Source organism: Bos indicus x Bos taurus, chromosome 28 (assembly GCF_003369695.1).
Source record: "Bos indicus x Bos taurus breed Angus x Brahman F1 hybrid chromosome 28, Bos_hybrid_MaternalHap_v2.0, whole genome shotgun sequence".
Taxonomy (NCBI): domain Eukaryota; kingdom Metazoa; phylum Chordata; class Mammalia; order Artiodactyla; family Bovidae; genus Bos; species Bos indicus x Bos taurus.
In genome coordinates this window covers 43,262,113-43,277,183 of record NC_040103.1, presented here as the reverse complement: position 1 = coordinate 43,277,183, position 15,071 = coordinate 43,262,113, and the positions used below count along the sequence as shown (strand labels likewise).

Below are 15,071 nucleotides of genomic sequence, written 5' to 3'. Positions count from 1 at the left end.
TACACCTGCGCTGGGCAGCCACCGTGTCTGTGTTCTGAGCCCAGTCCTGGAAGCGGGCCTCCTGAATGTGCTCTCTTGCTCCCAAGGTCCCCTGCACACACAGCGAGAGCACAAGAGGAGCAGATCCCACTGAGGGAAATGGAGGGCTGAAAAGCACTCCAGAAGTGGGCTGTGCGTCCCTGAGGCCGTTCTGCCTTTCTAAGTGTGGAGCCACAAACACCTCGGTGCGAAAGGCTGGCAGTTTTAAATTCAAGAGCCCTCTTGTATCTGGAAAATAGTTGTTTTAATAAAATAACAATACCATATTCCCCATTAGTTTCCAGTAAGCCACCCAATGTTTTTTCAGTGCAAGAAGCCCTTTGAAAGGTGAGTCATGTGTAATTGCGAGTGCTGGTTGGCACCCTTGAGCCAGTTTCCAGCATGCTGCTTACGGGTCCCGATGCACACGTGTATCTGCTTTATTGATGTGTATCCTGTGTAATCCAAGGCCAAAGTTCAGGGTATGGAGCTCCAGCGGCCTGTGGCCTCCTCTGTGGGGACCCGTTGGAAGGGAGGCCTTGGGAGTTTCTTTTGCATCCCAGGCACTGCGTCTGAGCCCTCCACTTGGTACTGCTGCCTGTTGGGGCACATGGCTGCCGTGCCAGAGCCTCCACCGGCTCCTGTCTCCTACCCCTCTGCGGACCAGCAGAATATTCTTCCCTTCTCATCGCCGACCAGGAGTTTGGTCTGGTTTCTTGGGAAAAGAAAAAATAAAGAGGAGTATTAAAGCAGACCTGTGCACCCTGCTTATCCCAGACTGCATGCAGGACATTACAACATGGGGGAGGGGTTCAGGCCAGGACCCCAGGAGAGCCTGCTCCTGGCCTCCACCTGAAGCAGGGGAGAGTCTTATGACCCAGGGCGAGCTCTGACCTAGGAGGGTTATGGCTTTGGAAGCACTGATGGGATGCACCCAGGCGCTGGGGCTCTGGGGAGCAGGGCAAGACCCTGACATTTTCCCTCCAGCGTCTTTGGGTGTATCTCCTGTCCTTTGAGCTATGCAGCCAGCCTGGGAGGCAGAAGGAAGGGCAAGTTCTTCATCAAAGAATAAGGGCTCAGGGCCTTCTGTCCCTTCCCATACGCCCCACCCTAAGCCACCCCACCTCAGTCTGGCCTTCCCACCACAGCAGAACTCGGGTGTCCCACTCCCGGGCAGGAGGGGAGAAGGACAGGGCTCCTGAAGATCTGGTCCCCTGAGACTAACTCGCCTAGTGTGTAGAACAGACTAATGATTCTAAGTTCTACCATCGAGTAATTGTAAAGAATAAAACAATGCTGCCAAGGGTAGTATCTGACACCCATCCATTCCACGTTGGCTTCGAGCCCTTGAAAGGCATTTTTGTAATGTAGGATAACCACCATACCAAACGTTACAATCATCAAGGGACCTCAGGGAAAAAGTCCCTCTTTAGGATAAAATTACAAGTCAATATACTTTTACCTTCTGGATTTCTTTATGAATTCGTAGATATTCAAGAGAGTGAGAGGGACAAAGAGGCAGCAAGAATATGTGTGTTAAGAACCATTTCCTGGGCCCTGCATGGCCATCTTGCTACTGTACATGCTGGGGCCCCCTGGGTTCCTGGGGCCCTGGAGTGAGGCCGCCTCCCAGGGCCCAGAGTCCCGAGGGGAACAGCCAGGGCTTCCTAGGGGCGGCACAGCGCCCTCTGCTGGAGGCTGGGCGCAGCCAGCTGGTTACCTGGACACGGCCAGAGCTGTCACTGCAGAGTTGGCCTTGCTGGGTTTCCCTGTCAAAGCCACGCTGACGTCCAGCTCTCTGCAAAGGGCAAGATTCTTCTCCCACCGGTGAACTATGAGGAACGTGCAAGAGGACAGTTAGAAAACCCGAGCGGTTTTACACACACGCGTGTATACATCCACACGCAGGGCCGCAAACACACACACATATATTTATATTTGCGGTCAGCAACTTGTTAAATTGAGGGGAAAATATATTTAATCTTGGCCTGTGCTGTTGCAAAAAGGGCCGTCCCAATTTAATTTGCAGGCTGTGACAGTTACATGTGCTGACGCGCTGTGGTATGCATTGTGTACCAAATTGGATTTGTGTATTATTGCTTTCTAAATTGCATGCCTAGTTCAGCACAATTGTTCATCAGTGTTTACTGGCTTTATGCTTAATAAGATACTCCACAATACCTTGCTGCCAGGATGTAACGCAGCCTGTAATTGCCTAGTAAAAATAAATTACATAAAGTCGGCATTATCAACTTACCTAAATCCGCTCACGCCATGACCAATAATTAAATGCTGAGAATGTTTGTTTTCAAAAAACAGAGCTCAATGATTGCTATTTCACCCATTTTAATGACTGTATTTGGGGACAGACGGTAGTTCCTTCGTGGAGGATGAGGTGGAGCGACCTCAGCTGGGTCCGCCACCGTGAGGTCGCTTGGGTGCCGTCAGGGCGGTAGCGACGCGCTGTCCCGGCTGACCGGCTGGCACGCAGCTCTGTGCTCCAGGAAATGCATGCGTGTGTCGTGTTTGTGCATGAGTTCCCAAACCAAGCTTTTCCCATGGACTTTTTGTGTACCGGATTGAGCCCAAGTCTACTGAGTGATTCCTAAAATAAACTGAACTCAACTGGGTTGGTCTTGGCTGCAAATGACAAATAAATTCCAGGCAGAAATTAGATGGCATCTGCGCACAAATGCAGCAACCCCCATATCCTCAGTACCCTCAGAGAACTCCTTTCTTGCCTCTCACGGTATTCAAGGAATGCAGTAACAAACACACCAAGAGACACGCGCACGTACATATCTGTGTGTCAGCCGAGGACTAGTCCCCTTCCAGCAAAATGGTTCTAGGCAGTATTCGGAGCACAGCAAGCCCCACAGTGGCGTAGGTCCACAAGCCTGCACGTGGGTTTGCTGACCCTAAGCAGTGGCCTGGCCTGACTTTCATGAATATGTCTGTGCCCTTGGGTCGTTTCATCCGAAGCCTCCTTTGAACTGTGACCACAAGCAGAGCAATCAATTCTACTTGGCAGTGGTGACCTCAGGCTGGTCAGGACAGACAGCAGACGGACATGGGCCTGAGGCTCCCGTCCGCCCGACACCATCAGGTAAGTCCCCTCGTGCCATCGGCCGGTGTGTTAGGGGAGAAGTCTCCTAGTAATCCGAGAAAATGATAACCATGGCCTGCGTTTTGTTGAGGAGATCTTTGTCTATGGGATTAGTTTTCTGTCATCTGCTTCCTACAAGTTAGGATGCACAGGAAGTACCTCTATTGACAGAGAGGGAAACTGAGTACCGGAGAGGTTGCAGGAGACAGAGCTGGGTTTAGAACTTTGTTTCCTGATTTTCATCTTGCTTCTCATCTCACGAGACCCCCTTCCCAATGAGCACAACCTTCTCGATCCTGAGTGGAAACCGCAAATCCATTGGCACTTCCAGAACCAGTGGAACGGCTCTGAGATGCCCTTCGTTCATCTGTCCCTTCATCCATTACCTACCCACGCAGCTAACACTCTGGCTCAGACACCCACTTACCAACCATGGGCTGAGCTAATGCCTTTAGCTTATCAGAGCTCAGTAGCTTCAGAAGTGGTCAGCTGAGCCCGAGACTAAGGTGGCGTGCTCTCACGCTGGTATGCCACAGGACACGTCATGAGCAGGCGGAGAATAAGAACTCTGTTCTAGCTCTCCTCCAAATGGGTGGGGGCCGGGGAGAGAGTTTGGGCTCTGTCCTCCAAAGAACTGTGAGCTCCTAAGAATGCACAGGACTCTTTTTACACTGTGATGGGCTGATTCATTGTGGTCCCAAAGGACCCTAGAGACCTTAGGACCAGTGAACTGAATCCCAGGGGCTGTAGAGTCTTGTGAGATCACCATTCTGGGTCAGTCTATGTTCCTGACAAGGGCATCGTCTGATGGCATTATGTTGAAGGAAGGGATTCCCATGTAGATTCCAGGACCTAGCAGGGGCTCAGCCAATGCCCGTGTCTGCTTGTGTGGACGAAGAATCCACGATTCCGTGACTAAATGAACTGAGGAGGTATGGAGCACATTTTAGAAATGAACTAAAAATGGCTGTTCCCTGCAGAAGACAAGTCTCCACAATCCGGAAAGTTCTCTCTAGTGGATGATCATGGGTCCCGGGATGCAGAAAGAACCAGAAGAACCCATGATGACAAGAGAGAGGCCATGCAGGCCTCCCAGGAGTGAGGTTTGTCTGCGTTCGTCCTGGGGGGATGGTCTGGCCCTGGCCAAGGAGCTTGCTCTGGGAGTGGGCGTGTCTACTCTGGGGCAGAAATGAGAGCTATGGTGGTAATGGCTTCGGGCCACTTCAGGCCAGTTGCTGAACTGCTCCGTGCCTCAGGCCCCTTCTCACCCAGGCATCGTAGTATCGTCTTCATGGGGTTGCCGTGAGAAATAAGAGAACACACGGAGGGGTGAATGGTGGAAACTGCTCCCAGTCAGCTCTGTCCCTCCCAGCTCTGTGAAGGTGGCCCTGGTGGCGCTGATGCCAGAGGCCACGGTGACAGAAGTGAGGTCAGATTATCTTACTCCAGGCCCAAATGCTACACCCCAAAGAGGGCTCTGCTGCAGGGCGGCGGCTCTTTTACTCTGCTGATACCGGCAGTCACCCGGGGGCTTGTTAGATATGGGAACTCTATCCTTCTCCAATCTTTTCCTTGAGGTTAGGACCCACATCTAAATGTTCCATGAGCCTCCTGGGCCATGCTGATGCAGACCACCCTCAGACCTACTTTGAAGAAATTGCCGTGGAGAGTAGGGGCTGCTGAGTCAGGGACAACAGGGCAGACTGAGGCCGATGGAGCCACTTCCTCGCCCCGGGACACAGCAAAGCCATCCCTGCTCCTGTCTGCAGCCTGGCAGTCCAGGCCAGTGGCCAGTTGGATGGACCCAGTTCCTGGGCTGGGGAGTTTAGCATTTAAGAGTCACCCAGGAAGATGGATAGCATCAAACCAAGCTGGTCCCTGAAGGGTGAGGCTGGGCCTCAGTGGGGCTTCTCAACATGGATTCATGCTCCACCACCAGCTCACAGAAAACTGCTCCTGACCTGAGATCTGTCAACAACCCAAGAAACTCACTGTCTTCCCTGGTCTCTGTAGGCCTGGCTGGAGCTGCAGCTCTCGGCAGAGGAGAGAAGAGGGGAGGGAGGGCTGAGCAAGGCAAGGGTGCCCCCGGGAACCAGGAGCATAGCAGTTACCTCTGGGGCTTGGAGATGATGGAGCCCATGGCTCCTCTGGCGCTGCCTGCCCGGGAACGGACATCTTCACATCTTCAGTCTTCCAGATCTGCCCAGAACAGAGAACATGCCGTGGGCTGGGGCAATGAACCTGTCCGCAGGCTCGGGGCCATCCTTTCCTCCACACCTGGGGGACCCTGACAGGAGGGGGCATGGCCCCATTTCACTTCTGATGTTGACATAGTCTCAGCATAAAAGCCTGCTTAGGCTTCAGTTTGCCTGCAGGCAAGTTTGGCTGCCTTAGACGGGATGTAGACGGGATGAGTTCCCTCCCCACCCCTGGGTCGCAGGGCACCTTCCCCGACCTCTTACCTGCAGGGACGAGACTCAGCAGTCAGCTCACTGTCATTTTACTTAACTAGTGCCTGCTTTGCCTGCCACCATTCCCAGAGGCCTCCTTACACCCAGCAGCACGACTTCCCGTCCTCTCCGTACGGTGCCAGATCTGTGGCGAGCGCCCTCAGGCTGACCACACACGGCATCTCACTTGCTGAGCCTGGACTTTCTTTCCCCGCAGGACAATGAGCAGCCTCCTGTGCAGGCTGCTGTGAGCGCAGCACCGGGTCTAGCCCAGCGCTGGGCCGCCCCGGGAGCTCAGTGAGCGCGCTGAGTGGACAAGAGCGGAGCGCCTGAAGACTCGCGCTCCCGCTCTGGGGGCCCACGAAGGAGGTGCAGCTGCCCCCAGCCAGCCGGGCTCCTCTGACTGACCCACAGGGCAGACTGCGGCCCACCCCGCCCTGACCCTCATGATCTCCTCGTGTTTTAGCCAGCCCAGGACGCCCTTCCCTCGGCAGAGACCCTGTGCTCCTCCAGCCCACAGATGAGGCCCTGCAAGGGGACTTCCCAGCGGGCTCTCCTCGGTGTCGTCTCTGCCGTCCACGCACCCTGACCCCTTAGCCTGCATGGCCTTCTCTGTACGCCCTGACTTCTCACCCTCAGGGCTCGGCTGAAACGCCACCTCCTCTTCTGGAAATAAATCCACTCTCCACTTGGCCCCCCACCCTGTTATTCATTCTGCTTCCTGAAGCATCACTCTCTGATGATTCTCAGACTTTGGGAATGGAGGCTCCTGGAGGATAGGGCTGCATTTCAGCCCTGCTGGCTGGCCCACGGTGAGCTTTCACAAATGCGTATAGAATTCAAAGAGCATTTTCTTGAATACCTCGAGGCATGCAACTGACACTTCCTTTCAAAAATTGTGGAATTCAGATGGCAGTTTCTTGAGTAAAGCTCTTAATCATTCCTCATCTTATTTATTCCTCCCTCCTCGCTGTCAGTCTCAGAAACGTCACCTGCGTTTTGCTCCTCCCACACTATCCCTCCCACCCCAACGTTTCTCCTTTACTGTCTTCTTGGTTTCCTGATGGTTTCTCTCCCCAAGGCCTTCCTCAGAGCATGCATGGCGCTCTTTGATTATCCCACTCATAGCATGAGACACATATGGACACTTTCTGTTTGTCTTTGTTTTCTAGCATATGACATCTTGAGGACAAGGACTCGCTTATCATTAATCTCTGGATCCCTTATGTATGAGGTGCTTGGGACAGAGCCAGAGTTCAGTGGATGTTAGGTGGGTGGATAGCTGGAGGGACAAATAAGTGGACAGATGAGTAGATGGAAGGATGAATGCAATAATGAAAGAATGGATGGATGAAAGGAATAGTGGATGGATAGCAGTAGAGAGAGAGCTAAGCAGCTGGAGATGGGTGGATGGATTATTGGACGGATGGATAGACCAGTGGGTGAATGGATGAAAGGATGGCCCATACGTCCCTTGTCAGTGATGAATTATCTTCTGATGCATTTGACCATTCAGCTTTTACAACACGACAGTAAGTATTTTTTAATTGTTGAAGTGTATGTTGTATAAAATTTTACGTATTATATTAATATTAAAAACCCCTTGTCTTTGCCCTCACATGCTGCAGGGACCTGGTCTGGAATGTTTAAGTGCGGTCTGCAGATTCGACCCTTAGAAGAAGTGGACAGAATGGAGATGAACACAGTTCTTGTAGCATGCCCTATTCCACCCAAGGCACACCTACCCGGACCATGCCATCCCGACTCCCAGTGATGATGACATGGCTTGTGTCCCACGCTGGCCCCTCCACCACGTAGCAGCAGGTGATGGCTCCTTCTGGGCCCCAGGCCGTGGTAATGCTGGCCAGTGGCTGTCCGTTGACATCCCACAGGGACAAGTGGGCTCCCGCACAGGAGACGATGGTGCCCTGCAGCAGTGAGACGGGGCTTGACTTCAGGCTGGGATCACTGCCTGTCCACCTGTCCAGTCACTCAGTTTGCACACCCAAGCGCCCTCCACCGGCCGTCTTCTGAAGACTAACCAAGGCACTCCCAGGCGTCCTAAGACATCCACTTCTGCCCGGTGACTCAGGCCTGCTGTGCTTCCACACAGCGGCACATTCCTGGTTCTTCTCATACTGAAATCCGGCATTGGGTACTGCTTTCGCCAGCACAAACTGACTGGCTCACCCTTGGGACTCCTCCCACAGCACTCTCCCCGGCAGCCTACTGACTGGCATAAAAGACCCAGCCAGGGTATCATCCCAGGCCTGGACACGGGGTCTACACCTGGCTGGCTGGCCCCACCCCTGTGAAGCAGCTTTGGATGACCCCTGGTGGGGGCAGGGAACAGGGGCTTGAATGACTGCATGTATTTATAACGTAGGGCAAGGTCTCCTCGGAGGGAATTTCGGAGGAGAAATTTCCTCACTGCATCTCCTGAAATGCTTACGTGTGAGTGTTCGTGCCTTAACTCCTTGTCTATTTTGTGTCCAGTAGAGTTGTGGTCACTGTCACCAAGGACCCACCAAGGACGCCAAGAGCCATCTGGGGCTCTGCCTTGAACCTTGCCCTGACCACAGGAGGGATGTCGGGAGCTCCATGCCCTCTGCAGTGCCCGGGGCTGAGCGCCATCATGTCCCTTCTGGAATTGTTTGGTGGAGTCTGCCTGAGGCCCATGTCTGATACATCTCTGCTCAGCACCCAGCCAGCACTTTGGAACTCAGTCAGCTCCAGGACAAGGTGAGCCAAACAAGCTGTTGTCCTGATGTCGGTCTTCTCTAAGGGCTGGGGACATCATTCCTTATGAGTTTATTTTCTTCCATACCAGAACTTGGTGCTTTCCCTGTTACATCCACCCGTTCATCCCTTCAGCAACATCCATCCATCTACCCACCCACCCTCCATCTGTCCACACGTTCATCCCTCCAGCTGCCCACCCACCCATCCATCCATCCTCTTTTTCCCCATCTAATGTTCTTCCTGGATTGAGGCCCACTTGGAGCATCACTTTCAGCCGCAGTTAGCAGCAGAAGTCTCCTCCATGACCTCTTTCTCCTCCTGTGATACAACTGCTCAGCCTACCTGTGCTCCAGGCCCCTCAGCTTTCCTATCAGCAGATGCAGAGCCTCAGAAATCCCCACACCCTATGATGAGGCTTCCAGTGTAGAAGCTCCACACTGGTATACACACATGTATATACGTTATACACAGTGTACATGTATATACTGTCTACATATATTCTCACACACACACACACACACACGTGGCAGGCTTCCTGACAGGCCTGTCTTTGGTAGCCAGCATGCAGGGACAAGCAGAGGTGTTTCCTGACTTGGAGACCAGAGGTGCTCGCCAAGCTCATGCTGATTCGCAGTCAACTGGCTGGATCAGTCAATCAAACCCAGAAGACCCCTCACCAAAGCCAACTTCCTTCCCCAGCTCCCCGATGCTCATGTCAGAACAGACACCTCCCACCAGCCCACCTCCTTGAGAGAAAAAAATAAAGAAGCAAAACATAAAATCAAGACCAAAATTGAGATTGTTGATGGCACCACTCTGCCTGTGTAGAGAATATCCCACATATCTGCGGCCTCTATACACTCTGGGGTGGTCTTTGCCCCCGGGTTTTCTCAGGGGACTGTCCACCATGTCACCATGAAGAATCATAGACATGTTGAGGATACAGACATTGAGAAAGAGGAGGCTCACCGAGACGTCGCTGATGGCAACAGCAGATACGCCGTCCCTGTGGGCGGGCAGGCGGGCTACATGGGTGAGGTGGTCCAGGTCCCACAGGATGCACGTGCGGTCTTGCGAGCCACTCACCAGGAGGCTGAAGGTGACTGATGCTGCCAGGCACGTGACAGCCTGCGTGTGTCCGTACAAGGCCTAGGGACGGGGGTGAAAGTGCAGGTTATGAGAGCGGCCCTTGATCCAGTCACTCGGGAGATACTCCATGCTCCCTTTTCCTGTGGGGCCCCAGATGCGAGAACAGAGATTCAGAGTGATCCAGTGACTGCAGCATTTGTCGGGTGTGTGTGTGTGAGTGTGTGTGTGAGTGTGTGCGCGCGTGTGTATTCACGGGTGTGTGGCTGGCTTCTCAGAACCATCCCTTTCCAGGGTTGAAATCCAGAGGGGGAGAGTTAGTAGTCCTTTTTATCACACTCAGACGGAGACCCAGCAGCTCCCTCGTGCTCTCTGCCCCCCATGTTGTCTTGCAATCGGAAGCGGCTGCTGGTCTGCCGTGTGTGGTATCCCAACCAGTGGCTCAAGTATCATCTGGGAACTTGTCAGAAATGCACATTCTTGGGCCCCTCCTAGGTCTACTGAATCAGAAACTCTGGGAGTGGGGCCCCCAAACCTGGGTGTTCACAAGCTGTCCTGAGAATTTCATGCATGCTCAAATTTGATCATCACACTAAGGGAACCTCAGAAACACATGTGCTGGGAGAAGGCGGGGAAGTCAGGTCATAGTTTAAAAGGTTTGACTTTTCAAGTCCAAAGGATCCACGTTCATATCCAGTCTGGCTGCCCAGCAGCCGGTGACTCGGGGCCTCAGTCCTGGCTCTCAGGTTGGCCTAGGAGGATAGTGGCTTGGCTGATGGATAGTTATGTGTCCCGACCTGGCCAGAGGCCTTGCTTCGCACAGACATGTTCCTGGGGGACTAGGGATGCCTCCCAGGCACACTGGGATCCCTGGCCTGCTGCTGCTGGCTGTGGTGTGGTTTCCATTACAGCTGCCAGGCCAGCCTGGCGTGAGAGCTGGCATGCACACACATGCCTGCTGTCCTCTGCAATCAGCCTGAGAAGTGCAGAGTTGGCTCTCTGAAGCCTGACTCTCCCCTCATCTGGCGGTAAAGCTCCACCCTCAGGACTGTCTGCCACTCACTCATTGAGTCAATGAGGTTGAGCATCATGTTTCAAAGTGGTCACTTGGCCTGGTCACAATAATTACAAGTTCAGCTGCAGATTCCCATCTGTGCTCCATGGATCCTAACATGGCACCAATCTGATGGATGTGACCCATGGAAGAAGGCTGGGGTCACCTCAGGGGCTACTTGCTGCTGCTAAGTTGCTTCAGTCGTGTCCGACTCTGTGCGACCCCATAGACAGCAGCCCACCAGCCTTCCCCGTCCCTGGGATTCTCCAGGCAAGAACATGGGAGTGGGTTGCCATTTCCTTCTCCAATGCATCAAAGTGAAAAGTGAAAGTGAAGTCGCTTGCTCAGTCGTGTCCGACTCTTAGCGACCCCATGGACTGCAGCCCACCAGGCTCCTCTGTCCATGGGATTTTCCAGGCAAGAGTACTGGAGTGGGGTGCCATTTTAGGGAGGTGAAAACTGTCTGAAAGAAGAGAGGAAAGCAGAGGGCTTGACAGGAGCTTTCTGGTGGTTTTCCCAGAATGAACTCTGCCTAATGGCTAAGTTCTGACTTCCGGGGACAGGACAACTCCAGAGCGTGCAGGCTGGGGACCCAGGTATGAAGATGGGGCATGCAGAGACATCGGCTGGGAGCCCAGTGCCTGTGTGAGCTGTCTGTTACTGGAGCGGGGCCTCTGCTTTCTTGGGGGAAGCGTTGGAGAGGCAGGGACCACTGTGTTCGTGGGCACTGCCCACCTCTGTAAGCCTCTCACCAGCCTGGAAGCTAAAGCGCCTGGAGGCAGTCAGCACCACTCCCTATTTGGAAAGGCCTGGGAAAAAAATGAAGGAGGACAGCAATTTTAAACGTTCTCCATTGGCTCTTCTGTTCTCAGAATAATACCTCTCATCATGGCCAATTAAAATAGCTCCACTATATCACCTTATACCTAACTAAAGTAGCAAAAAATAAAACACAAACCTCTGAAAGTAATTCCCTGTTCTGGATATGTTGTGGTGAAATGGGCATTCCTGATTGCGGTGGCACTGTGAAAGTACAGAGCCATTATAGAAAGCATTATGTCACTGTTCTGTAATTCTGCTTCTTGAAATTTGCTATAAGGAAATGATTAATCAGAAGCAAACAGCAATCTAAGATGTTTTCTGCAGCACTATTTAAAATAGTTAAAATTGGAAGCAATGTAATTGTCTAGTTTTGGAAGAAACGGTTTATTAAGCTGTGGTACATTGACATGAAACAATTGAAATGTAATTTTATGGAGATGGAATAAAATGGAACAATTGAAATGTAAATCATAGAAACTGTAGAAAAGCGGAAACAATTTGATAGGCTGGGTGAAAATGGAATCAACGTATCTATACGATGATCAGAAGGATGTAAATATGTATATCTGGGGATCAGAGCATGTAAGGATGAACATTTTTATATGGATTATAGATAATCATTTGACTTTGAAATATGTCTTTCATGTTGTAATATTCAGAAATAAAACACTTAAAAAAACTGTTAATGAAACTATTTAATGATGACTTCTCTGTCTACAAGTCTATAAGTAAGGGAGGGACCCCTTTCTCTGAGGGATCCCCAAGGCTGTGTTAGCCTCTTTGGGTAAATGATAAAGTACTTTATTTCACTTAGGAAATAAGAGCATGTGGGATTCCCCCACCTTTTTGTCTTGATTTATAGCTAGGAGAGGATGATGAATTACATTTTATACTGTCGATGCTGGGGCTTTTACACTGCATCTTCACCACTAACCAGGACCTTGGAAGGGCAATGGAGGGGGGTCACTTCCCTGGCTCCCCAAGGTGTCTTTGGGATTGGGCTGGATCCCCTCATCCCTGGAGTGATGCCTGGGAGAGGTGGATTCTCCATCCCCATAACAGGTGCACAGTCTCTCCACGCAGGTCAGGAAAGTGAAGGTGTGAAAAGACAGAAGGCTCTAAGCCTGGCTTGGGAGGACTTCCCTGGAGAGTCTGGGTGAAGGCAGCCCATACTCGACCTGCACAGCTGCCTCTCGGTAGGTGCCATGGTCTCTGCAGGACTAACCAGCTCCCTCAGCACTGACCCTCGCATTCCCTCACCTCACGTTTGTTGAATGTCCACTGCTGTGTACCACGCATGTGCTGGGGGTGGTGCCAGGGAATAAGGGCAGGCTCTGGGGAGACTCCACTGACTAGTAAAGCATCCAGAGAAACCCAGCATCATTTCGAGTGTAACATGTCCAGTTTGGGAAATCTGGTCAGTGGCAAGCCTCGTATGGTTAACATTTTTTTTTTTTTTTGGTCATTTTGGGGCTGTATGGATCACTAAAACACAGATGGAAACATGAATTGCATTTAGAGATGGAAATGTCTCCTAGAGATATTCTCCAGCAACTTCAAGTGTATGCAGGGGAAAGCACAAGGCTTAGAGTCAGATTTAAATGCAAGTCTGGCCTTTCCGAGCCTCACATTTCTCATCTGAAAGTGGCACTAAGGGTACCTGCTTCCCAAGATTACAGTTAACACGCAGAACCTTAAGTGAGCGGTCAGTTTCACTCTGTTTCTTATTCCTGGCAGCTGTGGTTTGCGAGGTAAGACCAGACGAGCTTTCTGCCTCCTGGTCTCTTGCTCCTGTGTCTGCCACAATCACCCCTATTTGGAGACAGTCTTTTACTTTCTGACTCTATGCTCTTGGACAAGGCACTTAACTTCTTTGATTTGGTTTTTCACCAGTGAAGTGGGGATGATAATGATTCCTATGACAGGGCAAAATGAGGAGGTAAAATGAGGCTGTTCACATAAGGTGCCTGTGAAGAATGCTAAAAAACATCTCCCAGTGCAAAGGCTCCCGATTTCCTGGCCCTGCTGTGTAGGTAGCGTCTCTCGCTGAGGCGCAGGTGTCCGTGGAAGCACCAGCCCTGTGTGGTCGTCAAATCCACCCGAAGACATGAAACCGCCCGTGAATGACATGGACCCGTGTGCCCTCTGCGCTCTCAGCTCCCGAGAGAGGCAGAGCTCTCAGCGCTTGGGAGCTGGAGCATGCAGACACCCAACCTGCCAGAGGTGCTACACCTCCCCTGAGCCAACACCCCTGTGGAGGTTCCGTACCTGCTTGAGGCGCAGGCCTGTGGCGCGGCCTTTGGTCATGCTGAGCTCCCAAACACACACCACGGCGCTGGTCCCGGCGGTGATGATGGTCGTGGGGGACGGGCATGCAGCACACAGACAGCGGCCCCAGGCGGCCAAGTTCTCAAACGTCACCAAGATCTGCGGGAGGTGAGGCAAGCGAGATGAACACTGGCGCCAGGGCCTGCACTGGGCAGGGAGCTGGCACAGGGTGACGGGCGGATGCGGGCAGATCTGGCTGCTTCCACCGGCCTGCTTGTGTGCCGTGGCAACCGAGGGACAGGCCATTTGTTCAAAAGAAGCCCTGGTGACAGGCTGCCCGGGTATGTCTCCAGAGAGTGCCTACACCCAAGGAACAGGTGGGAAGAGGCAAGTAAGCAGGAGGGTTTGGGGACACAGCAGCCATGCCCTGTGAGCTTGGGAAAAGCAGAGCCCACTTTCAGGAGGTGGGGACATCTGGGGCCAGTTTCACTGGCTGCCTCCTACTGGAGGTGGGGGAAGGCTAGGGAGGGGAGGGAAAGCTTGGTGAGCAGGGAATTCATGCCACGTGCTAAGGTGGGAGAGGAGCAAGGGCAGAAAACAGGGCCAGAGGCCACGTCAAGAAGGTAGAGAGGAGCGGATGGCCTCGCACAGGCGTGGAGGACCGGTAGCCCAGTGGCCTGCTCCTGGCGGCCTGTAGAATGTTCAATTTGTGCCCTCCGGGTCTGAGCCAGAGGAGGGGCCAGAGGGGCCCCTAAGACTTTCCACCCAAACTGAGTAACCACCTGGGCCTCTCAATGCAGCCAAGTGACCAGCCAGCAGCAGAGACACTGCGGACGTGGCAGCATGTCCACTTACAAGCTCGACCCCTGGTAACACGGGGGAGGCTTAGCCCACCGGGCTCTTGGCATGGACGTGGCAGCATGTCCACTTACAAGCTCGACCCCTGGTAACACGGGGGAAGGCTTAGCCCACCGGGCTCTTGGCATGGTCGCTCAAACCCTCTCATCCCCAGGCTGGGGGCGCGGGCACGTGGAGGAAGTGGGGGTGCGGGCAGCTGTGGCTGCTTTGGCTCGCCGGTCTCCCGACCACCTCTGCCGCAGCCAGCAGCAGGCCGAGGCCCTGGGGCCACCCGCACCCGGCGCTACTCGCCTTGTCAGAGCCGTAGCTGCCCAGGCAGCAGCTGAAGTCATCAAAGCCCCAGCTGAAGGTCCTGCTCCAGTGTGGGGGCAGCAGCATCTTGTTTGTCTCCACGGCCAGGATGGTCTTCTCCGTAGGAACGATGTGGCCGATGGCTCCTTTGGGGGATTCCGAGCCTAGGGAGAAGAGGTACATATCTGCTCCCCAGTCAGTAGGGAGGAGCTTGTTTGTCAAAGGACGATACCTGCTTTAGCTGGGCCCGGAGAGGAGCCGTGCAGAGCCCACCCAGCCAGCCAGGAGCCTCTCCTTGTCCTGGTCCCTTCCTCCTGGGCCTCCCTCTAGGGGCCATGTTACCTCTGGCCCCAAGCTGGGTCCCCGGGCCCTGGGT

The 15,071-nt window shown here is 53.2% G+C and overlaps 1 protein-coding gene across 2 annotated transcripts in view; it reads right to left on the bottom strand.

Annotated features, from left to right (window-relative positions):
- Positions 1 to 264: 264 nt before the first annotated feature.
- WDFY4 (WDFY family member 4) overlaps positions 265 to 15,071 on the bottom strand; it is a 248,503-nt gene continuing 233,696 nt past the window's right edge. The window contains exons 56-62 of one of the 2 annotated variants that reach the window (XM_027530472.1): positions 14,696 to 14,880; positions 13,547 to 13,705; positions 9,286 to 9,465; positions 7,320 to 7,502; positions 5,236 to 5,323; positions 1,739 to 1,850; positions 265 to 733 (exon numbers count right to left, since the gene is read on the bottom strand). In XM_027530472.1, coding sequence (XP_027386273.1) covers positions 667 to 733; positions 1,739 to 1,850; positions 5,236 to 5,323; positions 7,320 to 7,502; positions 9,286 to 9,465; positions 13,547 to 13,705; positions 14,696 to 14,880 — 974 coding nt within the window. In that variant the 3' untranslated portion in view covers positions 265 to 666. The remainder of the gene's footprint in view (positions 734 to 1,738; positions 1,851 to 5,235; positions 5,324 to 7,319; positions 7,503 to 9,285; positions 9,466 to 13,546; positions 13,706 to 14,695; positions 14,881 to 15,071) is intronic. The other variant, XM_027530473.1, reaches the window with a different exon arrangement.